The sequence below is a fragment of the Rhincodon typus genome, chromosome 28 (assembly GCF_021869965.1).
Source record: "Rhincodon typus isolate 14 chromosome 28, sRhiTyp1.1, whole genome shotgun sequence".
In the NCBI taxonomy this organism is placed as follows: domain Eukaryota; kingdom Metazoa; phylum Chordata; class Chondrichthyes; order Orectolobiformes; family Rhincodontidae; genus Rhincodon; species Rhincodon typus.
In genome coordinates, this window is record NC_063359.1 from 39,058,070 (window position 1) to 39,069,935 (window position 11,866).

The 11,866-nt window shown below is 39.1% G+C and overlaps 1 protein-coding gene across 3 annotated transcripts in view; it reads right to left on the bottom strand.

Moving 5' to 3' along the window:
- ciz1a (cdkn1a interacting zinc finger protein 1a) overlaps positions 1-11,866 on the bottom strand; it is a 56,876-nt gene that overhangs the window by 19,203 nt on the left and 25,807 nt on the right. For all 3 annotated transcript variants that reach the window (XM_048613651.1, XM_048613650.1, XM_048613652.1), the window contains exons 6-10: positions 9,914-10,002; positions 6,655-6,719; positions 5,219-5,398; positions 3,346-3,470; positions 869-956 (exon numbers count right to left, since the gene is read on the bottom strand). In XM_048613651.1, the coding sequence (XP_048469608.1) occupies positions 869-956; positions 3,346-3,470; positions 5,219-5,398; positions 6,655-6,719; positions 9,914-10,002 (547 nt within the window). The remainder of the gene's footprint in view (positions 1-868; positions 957-3,345; positions 3,471-5,218; positions 5,399-6,654; positions 6,720-9,913; positions 10,003-11,866) is intronic.

Sequence of the window (11,866 nt, forward strand, 5' to 3'; positions counted from 1 at the left end):
ATTTTTAAAAAAAAAAAAAGGTTGGGGGGGGTGTGCACGCCTGCTGCTTTATCCCTCTGCCTGTATGTTGCTACTGTTAAAATGACAAACTTCAGAAAAAATTCACAACTTCTTCCACTGCTTGCAGAGACTGAAGGACCTCTCCACTCCCCCAGTTTTTAGACTCAAGGTGCAGAATTTACAGAAAATTGAAGAATAGACTAGGCATTCAAACAAAGTAACAGCTTTGCAGAATGTTCAAGGAATGAAAGACGTAATTGAGATACACTGCAGAAACTAACAGGAGAAACACAGTAAGCTGATAGAAGCACCCAAAAGGGAGATGAGGAGATTTTTAAGTTAGGAGCTCATGTATTAAAATTGAATTGAATTACTAAAATCAATCAAAAATCTAAAGATGCAAGCTTCTAAGCCACGTGGACAGTTATATGGGCAGATTATACCAGTTTTTCAACCTGTCTATTCTGCATTTTGGCTAAATGCTTCACTTTTAGCAAGAAAGGCAGACTGTAAAACATCACGTGCATCTACAAGAAATGCTACCCATCCCGATATGAATTGCAGACCGTAAGTAAAATATAAACACCTATTCAATGTGCATACATTTTGCAGCAAAAATGTTATCCATTTAAAAGCTGGTGACAGTTACACCTGCTAACAATAATTTACTGATTATAGACATAGAAAAATACAGTTGCACAAAGGAAAACAGCAAATGCTAAAAATGCAATGCATGTTAGACAGCGCCTGAAAGACAATTCAATGGTTTGGAGGAGTTGTTCTCTAATCAAATGGCAAGCTAGCTTTCTCTTTGAGATAAATGATTGCATGAGTCTAGCAATTTCTGGAGAAATGTTTTTCTGTCTACCTTGTGTCTCTGTGTCCGACGATGCTCTATGACATTCCCTCTGAAATGGGCCTGACAGGTGCTGCACCATCTGGGCCGTTTCTTGTCACTGCAAGACAATCAATAGTTATTTAGAATCGGCCTTGGATTTAACGTTGTTTCTCCTCCTCCCCCTTTATTTCATCAAAAAGGTTTTTGGTCTTCGCTTCACCATCATAAGACTTCAGCTACAAAACCCACTTCATAACCCTTGGGAAATAGGCAGGAAACTACCCAATCTCCTGGGTTTTGACTTTTACTCAGACCATGATTGATCAGGTGTCAACACCATTTATCTGCCTTTGTTTCACATTTAGCAATACCCTTACCCAAAAAAAAACAACCTTCAAAATTTCAAGCGTGACAGAGAGTGAGAGAAAATACCACATTTCCACTAGACTTTGTGAAAAGCTGCTTCCAGATTTCCCTTTTAAATGGCTTAATTCTAACATCAATATTATGCCCTCTTATTATGGATTTGCTCCACTACATGTAATAGTTTCTTTCTTTCCCTATAAAACCCATTCATACAAACATACGAACTAAGACAAGTAGGCCATTTGGCCTTTCAAGCTTGGTCCACCATTCAATAAGATCATGAATGATCAACTTGTGTTCCAAATTCCACATTCCCATCTACCTACAGTAACACTTGATTCCCTTCTCAAACAAGGATCTATTTCCACCTCAGACATATTCAATAACGCCATATCCATCATATCTTAGGCAGGAAGTTCCAAAGCCGCACAACCTTCTCAGAAAGAAAAAATATTCCTTCAGTTCTGTCCTAAAAGGTCAACCCCTAATTTTAAAATTGTGTCCCCTACTTTTGGGCATTTTAACATTTTAAATGCACTATTCAGATCATCCCTCATTCTTCTCTACAATCTGCTTTCATAATCGAGCCTTTCAAGCTCAAGCATAATTCTCCAAGTTAAAATAACACTCAGGTATGTCAAACCACACAATAGTCTAATATTATCCAGAGCATTCATCAATTTTGTGATTAGGGTGTGCCTGGGTACAAAAGTGAAAAGTGAAAAGAATTAGGATGCCTCCTATCTCTATGTGCTTAACTACTTTGCCATGATATACAAAATCAACACTGGTATGCACAATGGCACACAAGATATGTAGTTTAATTAATCCTAACTACCGTAGGCACTTTCCCAATAGTTTGGTAAGTGTAGTCAGTTAATGAGTGATTCAAACAAACCAGGAAGGTTCTATTCCTAACTTGCATGGAGTTAGCCAATCTCAATCGGAGCCAAGGCATTTCATTTGGCCTCAGTATCCTAGTTGTGGTGAATAGAATCAAGGCCTCTCTCTACCCATCCCATTGCTGATTAGTGTTGCTCGTCACAGCTGAACAGCTTACTGACTATTTCTATATCCTTTAAGAGAGTAAAGCACCACCCAACACTATGGCCACACAAAACGTGATTTAACAAGTATTAGGTCATAATCTACAACATCAACATCTTTCAAAGCAGCTCACTAGGACAGCACAAAATATTTGGGAACAAAACAGATTTTAAAATCCAAGAGCTCTTTATTTACTTTTTCTGAACCTGCTGCTGCCATTAGATCTTAGAGCTCCAGTTTAGGTTTGATCCTAATCAGCAATAGCACCAACATCAACAACAGTTTTTACCAGAACGTCAGGGTGTGCAAAACGGGTGAATATGAAAAAAATGTACAAACACAAGTAGAGGGAGGTGCCTGGTATTTGATTACGTGGAGACTCCAGGGATTAGAATTTACTGAGCAATCAAATGTTTCAACGCAGGTGGCATTATATTTAAGCATGCATAATTGCCAGGATTGGTAAGAGAATGCATGAGAAAGCTTGTCTTCTGTCTTAATAACTGTACAAGCTAAGCTTATATACAAAAACAAGGTTACTCCACACTGAGTACTGCTGTACTTCTGGTTTCCATATTACATAAAGGACATGGAGACACCAGAAGAGGTACAAATGTCTGTCATTGTAAGAAGTACAAATATGACGAGGGGTAATACTTATGAAGAAAGATTAAACAGGGTGGCACTCTTTTCTCTAGAAAAGAGAAGGTGCCTCACAGAGATCTTTAAGATTATAAAAATAAATTTGATGGCATATATGTTGAGAAAATGTTTCCATTTACAAGGATGAGTAAATGTAGCAGCTATAAATATAAGCTAGTAATTAATCCAATAGAGAATTCAGGAGGAACTTCCTTATCCAGAAAATGGAAATCTGTACCACAAGTAATTGAGATGAATAATTTGGATGCACTCAAGGGAAAACTATACAAACACAGTAAGAAGAAAGATTAACTGATATGACTCAGTGACAAAGGTTGTGAGGAAGTTCATGTGGAGCATGAAATCCACTTGCACTTTTTGGGCCAATTGGCCTGCTTTTGTGCTGTGAATTCCTTGTTTCCAATTTGTGGAAGTCTGGTATTTTCACGCACCTTTCCCTGCCTCTTCCAATTCCATCTGATTTGGGAATCATTGTGGCCAGACAAGCATTACTCATTTGCTGAATCTCCAGGAGTCGCTGATGATGACGAGTCCCATTCATGTGTTTTTGAAAATTCTTCAAATAAAATGAAAAATATAGAATTATGGAAGAGAAATTTAGACATCAACAACTTCAAATGAGGTTGCAAGAATTTAATCTCTAGCTTTACTGGACTTTGTGAAAATGATACTAGGGTTTGTTCATAACAGATTTATATTAATTATTTTGACGAGTATGTTTTGAGAGTCAGCATTTTAATCAAAATGCTTGGAACACAGCTGACACGATGGGCCAAAGGGTTTCTTTGGGTGCTGTAAAAACACTATTTCAGACAGTGTTCCACAGAATGTATGGGTTCAATGCCAAATGATAGATTTTCTGTGCGTTTTATCGCTGTTAATGTGCTACACTATTCAATATGATGCATGGAACAACGCGACAATTGGGCTGTGTGTATTTGCCCCATAAACCATTCCAGTTTGCCCAATAACTTTGGCTAAAAGTGTTCAATGATTGTGTTGCTCATTGCATTGGTTTCAAACGGCCATATGATTATAGCAACCTGCATGGTCTCCTTCTACATGGAGATGATTCTACGGTCAGTTACTGCACAAATATTATGATTCTATTCCTTGCAAAACCCCATCCAGCAGCTAAGACACCTGGCTACTTTATCATTTTTATCAGAATGAGATACGGTGCTGACATATTATCATATTGTATTAGGTGAATGTGAACAGATGTCCTCTAGGAATAATGCGACACATTCAAATCGGACTGCCAAATCAGTGCTTGCTGTCTGCATTCAAACCTCCTCTCAAAATGTCAATGTCTTACTTGTCCTGTTAGGCTTACATTAACATGACCTTGTTCATGTCAGGTAGATATTATTGTGGCATAGAATTGTCAGTGTAGTCAGCTGCACAGCCCTGGCCGTTTTCCGGAGATAACCCAACTTCAGTTATGACACAGGTACTCATTCTTTGAATAATTTCCAGGGAAATGCATCTTACAACATGGTACTGAAACTCCTAAATTCTACTAGTTTAACTCTTATATTCAGAAGGATATTGAAGACCTGGAGAGGTTAAATGAAGTTTAGTACAGTATCAGTAATGCAAGGCTTTAGAATAATTACTTCCATTAGGGTATTGGTAACATGACAGCATAAATTTAGATGATGTAAGGAACAAAAGGAAAGGTTAGATATTTTGGAAAGGAGAATTTAGAAGGACACATGAATCAGCAAAACGTATACAATTCAGTGGATTGTATTTTACAAAAATTGACTAATGTTTAAATGGTTCCTTCTGTGTTTTATATGCCATTCTGCGCAAAGGTTATTTGCATGTCCAGATCAGATATTGCACCTGCACTTTGCAGAAGAATGTTTTTTTTCAATTCAACACTGATATGCTTGCTCTCTAGAGACAGCCTTGCACTAGTCGTGGATGTACCAGTACTAGCTGTGGATGAACAAGCACCAGATCACACATTTTCCATTCCACTGGCCATTCATTCAGAAAATGGAAAACTTCCTCTCTGAAGGACTCCTATTTGAAAGAATGTAACTTCCATTACAAACGTTGATAACTTTTAATAAAAATACACATTTTAAAAGTTCTTTCTACTTGCAAACGGCAAAGAAAAAAAGCAACTTACTTTTCTCTCCCTGTTCACTCTCATACTGCACAAAAATAAAAACTTCTCATTGGCTAATTGAGTTAAAAAAAATCATTAGGTGGCGGTTACCACAGCAAATCTACCATAGACTCTCCTCAGCTACATCGCTCAATTACGCAAGCCACTGATATTCTCCTCACCTTCTGATTGTAACAGTTAGCATTGCAGATATAACAGATGAATTTGGTAGGTACAGAATCCATCTCCTCAGTTGAGTCCTCATCACCCTTGGTCCCAGAGTCTGGTGCTGACGTACTGATTGCCCGACTCTCACTGCTCTGCTGAATTGTCACTTTCAGTGTACTCACGGTGCTCAGCATCTGGAAGGTATATATTTTCAATTTTTTTCTCAACATATCAAGCAATTGAAGGAGGCATTGTCACCAGTCATGTTGGGGTCAGGGACAGGGATGGGATAGCGATCACAAGGAACAGAAGGGAGAGAAAGAGTTTCTAATAAAACCATGCTTGGTTTGTCTGTTGACCACGATGAATAATGATAGCCCCCCCACACAAGAATAATAAAGCACCCAGCACATGTGGCCTCCTGCCTTTCAGACCTGAAAGCTTGGTCTCCAAGGTGGTTTGACACGGGCAATAAGGCAAAAATTAAAATTATGCTGGACTCAAATAACCACTTTGATGCCAAGTTACTGAATATCCAACAGTTAAATGAAAACAATTTCCAAAGTAATAAAATGAATAAACAATGAGCAATAAACCAAATAAGTATAGCCCTAGTATCCAAAGCCATCACTCATCAATCAGCAAGGAACATAAAACAAAAATGACCATTTCTTTCAGCGATTGTGTAGTTTCCTGAGGCAGCTGACCAAATGCCAAAATATGCAAAAATATAGAAAAGACAAAATAATTCACAAAGGAAATATCTTTTATGATACTTCCAGGTTGTGTGCATCAGGTCAATGACATCAAATGCCTAGGAGTGTCATCACTGTGGTGTTAAGTCTCCATGAACAACCCACATTCACTAATGGTCCTAGCAACATTTCCCTTGCTGCTGAGGTCTGCTTTATACCCTCATGGTAGAATCAGCTTGGACTGAAGATTTCCCAACAATTTCCATCAACACTTCTTCAATTGTCATGATGTATCCCATGTATCAACATTTCTCAAGAACTTAAAGCTCCTTATCACCCTTATTCAGGTCTTCTTTTCTATTTACAGCCTTTTGGAATGAGTGTTTGCCATCAGTACTCTCACATTTTAATTCAAGTGGTTTCCAGCCTTAGCTGTTTACTATTTCTCAGAAGGCTGTATTTTCCACATAACATTTTATAACAGCCTCCAAAGTGAAAACAAACTCAAGAATACAAGCATTTGTGACCAGTAAGATTTGCACTTGAATTCAAGACCTTCTAACCTAGCTCCTTAGAGAGTTAATCCAAGTTAGGTTTGGTCAATCTTCGTTTAACAAGATCTGCTGAGATCACTTCTAACAGAGAACAATTAAAAGGTGCACATCTTCATAGACAGCTTTGGCTTCTATTAAAACATTATACTTGTTGCATTCATTAAGGTTACAGGTTGAATTAAGAAATACATTTATTCTCACCTCTGTGTTAGCTGCACTGTGCTCCAAATTCTGCTGAGCTCCACTATCTTCACATTCACTGGTTTCTGTGAGTAGATCATTTTTAAAAATGAATCTGTCTTGTAAGCAACAGAGGTCTAAAATTGGTAGCCTTACTTAAAAGCATCTAACATTGCTAGAACACTGGTCACTAGATGTATCAAGGCACATCTTCCCAATAAAAAAAAGTTTCTAATTAGCAAGCCTGGAAATATTAGGCAACATTAACAAATCCTGTCCCTTTATGTGAAGCATAATGCAGAGAACAGTAGCCTACCATCAAGGGAAGAGTATTGAAAAAGCTTAAAGCAACTCTAAACCAGGTGATGAGGGATCTGTTCTGATTTCAACGAGAACCTGATTCATTCCATTAAAATAGCTCCAGGATTCACTATGTCATACAGAGATAAACCCAGGCTGTGCTCCAAAACAACAGCAAGCCTGATAAGTGAAATACTAGCTAAATGAAAATGTTAAAGTTCACAATATTCAGAAACTTGCAATCTGAGATAAACACAGCATCTAAGAGATGCTCATCTCATGTGTTGCTTAGGCAAACTGGTTCCACAGAGACCAGCTTTTACATTTGTCTGCATAACAGTGATCTTTGAACGTGATTAGAAGCACCTGGAGACGTCACAAAGATCTGATACTCCATTATTATGGTGCTGTCTCTCTCTCTCTCTCTCTCTCTCTCTCTCTCTGTCTCCCACTTGCTACTTAAACACAAGAACAAGGACGCGCGATAGACCTTACATTCCCACGAGACTGCTCCAACATTCAGTATAATCATGATTGATCCTTTGCTTCAGATCCACTTTTCTGCCTCTCCCCATATCCCTGATTCTCTGATCAAATATCCTTAAATGTATTCAGTGATGGAGCATCCATAATCCTCTCGGGTAGATAATTCCAAAGATCCACAAACATCTGAATTAAGAAATTTCTCTTCATCTCAGTCCTAAATTATTGCTAAATATGTTGAGACTGTGTTCCTGTGCTCCAAATATCCTGGCCAGGGATAGCAACCTGTGTTGATCTCATCAAGTCCCTTCAGAATCCTGTATGTTTCAATCAAATCAACTCTAAATCTTCTAAACTCCAGAGAGTAAAGGTCCAACACAGTCAGGCTCAAAGAACCAATCTAGTAGATCTTCGCTCTACTGCCATTAAGACTAGTACTTCTTTCCTTTGATATGGAAGCTGAGAGTGCTCAAAGTCCTTTACACCAGTGGAAAGACTTCCTTACTCTTCTACTCTAATCCCTTTGCACCAAAAACCTACACGCTACTTGTCTTCCTAATTGCTTGCTGAATCAAGACTTCCTCCTTTAGCCCATCGAATTAGCTATTAAAGAAAACCATTGCAAGAAATTACACATTAGTGTTGCTGCACCTGCTCCACAGGTCTCTATAATACGGTTATGTCACAAAATGCTGCATCTAGTAAACAGTAAAGTCAAATCCAAGGGAAGTATGTTAACTATTTCTAATTCAAATTCCAATAATATTTCAACATTTCAGTTGCATCTCTTCCGTAAGCACGAACAATTCATTCTGAGCTTTGCTGCAGTAAAAAGGAACCTTTTCTATATATAATCTAGACAATATTCCCCTTCGGTCAAGGTGTTACACTCGTACCTCACCTGGCACTTTACGTTCCCCAATGTTACTGAAAGACTAACACAGAGCCCTCTGAACAAACCGCCAATATTCTCCCTCAACCAATCTCACCAAGAGCAAGATCAACTCATCAAACATTCACTTGCTGAAACCTAGGTTTGGAACTTGTCCAGTGGTTTCTCAACCAGCTTCAATGGGCAGCCTCCACTTCTAGTCTTAGTGTTTCCAGTGTACCTGAGCTGTGACATTGGCACCTGCAAGATAGTCAGCAAAACTCTATTTATTTGGGTAGAGAACAACAGCTTAGCTTTGCGTACCTTCCAGTTTTGCTTCTAATATGGAGAGGAAGGGGCATGGGACACACCACGTGGGCAACCATAACTGCAACATATCACTGATATATTTTTTAAATTCACTCATGGGATGTGGGCATTGCCAGCTACCAGCATTTATTGGCCATCCTTAGTTGCTCTTGAGAAGGTGGTGGTGAGCTGTCTTTTTGAACCACTGCAGTCCATGTCCTGTTGGTAGACCTACACAATGCCACCAGGGACAGAATTCCAGGATTTTCACCCAGCGACACAAAGAATGATGATGTATTTCCAATTTAGGACAGTGAGTGGCTTGGAGAGAAACACGTAGGTGATGGGTTTTCCCAACTATCTGCTGCCCTTGTTGTTCTAGATAGTAGTAGTCCTAGGTTTGAAAGGTACTGTCTCAGGATCTTTGGTGAATTTCTGTTGTGTGTCTTATAAACAGTACACATTGCTGCTAACGAGCATCAATGGTGGAGGGAGTGGATGTTTGTGGATGTGGTGCCAATCAAGCCAGCTGCTTTGTCCTAGCTGGTGCCAAGCTTCTTAGTGTGTTGAGGCTGCCCCCAAACAGGAAAGTGGGGAGCATTCCATCGCTCTCCTAACTTGTGCCTTGTAGATGGGGAGACAGGAAGTGAGTTACTCGCCACAGTATTCCTAGCCTCTGACCTGCTCCAGTATCCATTGTATTTATATGGACAGTCCAGTTGAGTTTCTGGTCAATGGTAACCCCCCAGGATGTTGATAGCAGGGGATGCAGTGATAGTAACACCATTGAAAATCATCGGGCAGTAGTTAAGATGTCTCCTGTTGGAGATGGTTATTGCCTGGCATTTGTGCAGCGCAAATGTTACTTGCCCCTTGTGAGCCCAAGACTGGATATTGTTGCATTTGAACTGACTGCTTCAGTATCTGAGGTATCGTGAATGGTGTTGAGCATTGTGCAATCATCAGCAAATTTCTAACTGACTCCCAACAAGCACAACCATCTTCCTATGTGCCAGGTGTGACTCCAACCAGTGTACACTTTGCCCCCGATTCCCACTGATTCCACAGTTTTGCTAGGGCTCCCTGATGCCACATTTAGTTAAATACGGCCTTAATTTCAAGGGCTGTCACTCTCACCTCACCCCTAGAATTCCACGCTTCTGTCCATGTTTAAATCAAGACTATAATAAGATCAGGAGCTGGCCCTGGCAGAACCCAAACTGGGCATATTACAAATGTAGGTGATGCCCTGGGTAACAGGCCTCTCTCAATTAACATGGATTATTCTTCTCACGTTCACTCTAGAGCTACACGTACCTTTTTCTATGTCTTCTCCTTTCAATTTGCTCTTGGTTGGTGCTGACTCCCCAGCATCAGAATGTTTAATGAGATTATCATCATTTTCACTGTTGGAAGAAGAATTTAACTTTATTCAAACTTAATTCAATAACAATTTCAAGACACCAATAGACAACTCACGGTAACTCCATATTTTGCTTCCACGTAACAATATCTAGACAGGCCTGGTGATTACAAGTCCAATCGCAATGTGGTCCAACACAAGTGAAATTCAAAGAGCTGAGGTGTACTTCTTTTTAAAGATGGGAGTGGAAAACCGTTTTACAAAATTCAAATAGAACACTCTAATAACGTTAACATATAAAGCTTGCAATATTTTTCCCTATTTTTAAGCAAAAAGTGATGTGAGACGGAAGAAAGAAAAATGTCGTATGTTCCTTCATATTTTCCTTTTAGAAACAATTACATCAAAGACAGACCAAGCTGTATTCACAAACTCGGTCTGCTGTGGCTTTCTTGTTCTTGTTTGGAGTCACAAGGCCTGGTTCAAATCGCACTCAAAGACCTGAACACACAAAATTAAGGTCCATAGTTCGGTCTTGTACTGAGGGTGTCCTGCACTATTAGAGGTGATGACTTTTGGATAAGACATTGAATCAAATATATCCCCTCTCAAATAGTTGTAAAAGATCCCAAAACATTGCTTTGAAGAGGAACAGGGACTTATCCCTCATGTCTTGGCCAACCCTTTAATCATCAAATCAGTATTTCTCTAACTCTTTCAAGATGGTGATAGAAACCAGCTCTTTTCCTGTCCTAATGTCACCATATCAACTTCTGTCTTGTTACACTCCTGTGAAGCACCTTGCAATATTTTACTACTTTAAAAAGATACTAAATGCAAGTTGCTGTTGTGGTTAAATGACATGCTGTAGGAGGTGGGGGTGAAGTTCATCTTATCTGCAAGCATATAGCTTTTCTCAAACGTAATGAAAAACAACTAGAAATTATAATATCAGTATCTTTGTTTCAAACATAATTCTACTTGAGCAGAATTTATTACAATTATTCTTTAAGAAATTGGTTCGTAACATCCATTTCTAAAAAATATACATCTTAATTATTTTATTCCTGGATACTAATCCAACAGAAAGGTCACTAACAAAGCTTAAACTGTGGAGCACAAACTTGAACACTTACGATTCTCAAAACTCACAAATTGAACTGTTAGCAAGCAAAGTATTATTGGAGACTGTCATCTTGCTTCACAGGGTCACACAGATCATGCCTTGTTTACAAGATGTTAACGCTTACACTTTGCAATTGGAGCAAAAGGTAACTATTTTAGGTCATTCAAATCATTTGACATCCCCAAGGAAGCTCTCTTACTCAACGGATTGCAAGGTTCTGAGCAATGTATAAAGAGCAGGCAATTGCTTGACCACTCTTGAACGTAAACAGAGTGGTACAACGGTTGGAATACCATCATTCCTGGAAAAAGGTTTTGTATTAAGGTCAAACTGCTGAGATGCGTGTCACTTCATTTTTATTTAAATTTTAAAAACACTTCAGTGAAAGCAATCTCTGGAGCATAACTGAGTAGATTCACTCTTATCCCAAGGAGCAGAGTCTGGTTTCAGCAGTGCAGCTAAGATAATCACTTAGGGCCAGATTTTCACCACAACAGAAACCCTAAGTCTCTCCCATGAACCCGCTTTTATGGAGGCATGACTGGGGGCAAGCTCTGAATCATACCTGCAGTGGGGAGTTCAATGCAAATAATCTCAGTGATAGGAAATGGGAATGCAGCAGCTATGCTCCCAAATGGCAGTTGTTACACTTGGACCTGCTGAGCTAAGTAGAATACAGAAAAACAAAAAAAAAGGCCTGATTTTACCAGGAGAGGAACGAGAAGAGTCAAGTGAAGTCAAAAGTTTAGCACTTTTCCTTTATCTTCTGTAGCATTAGGAA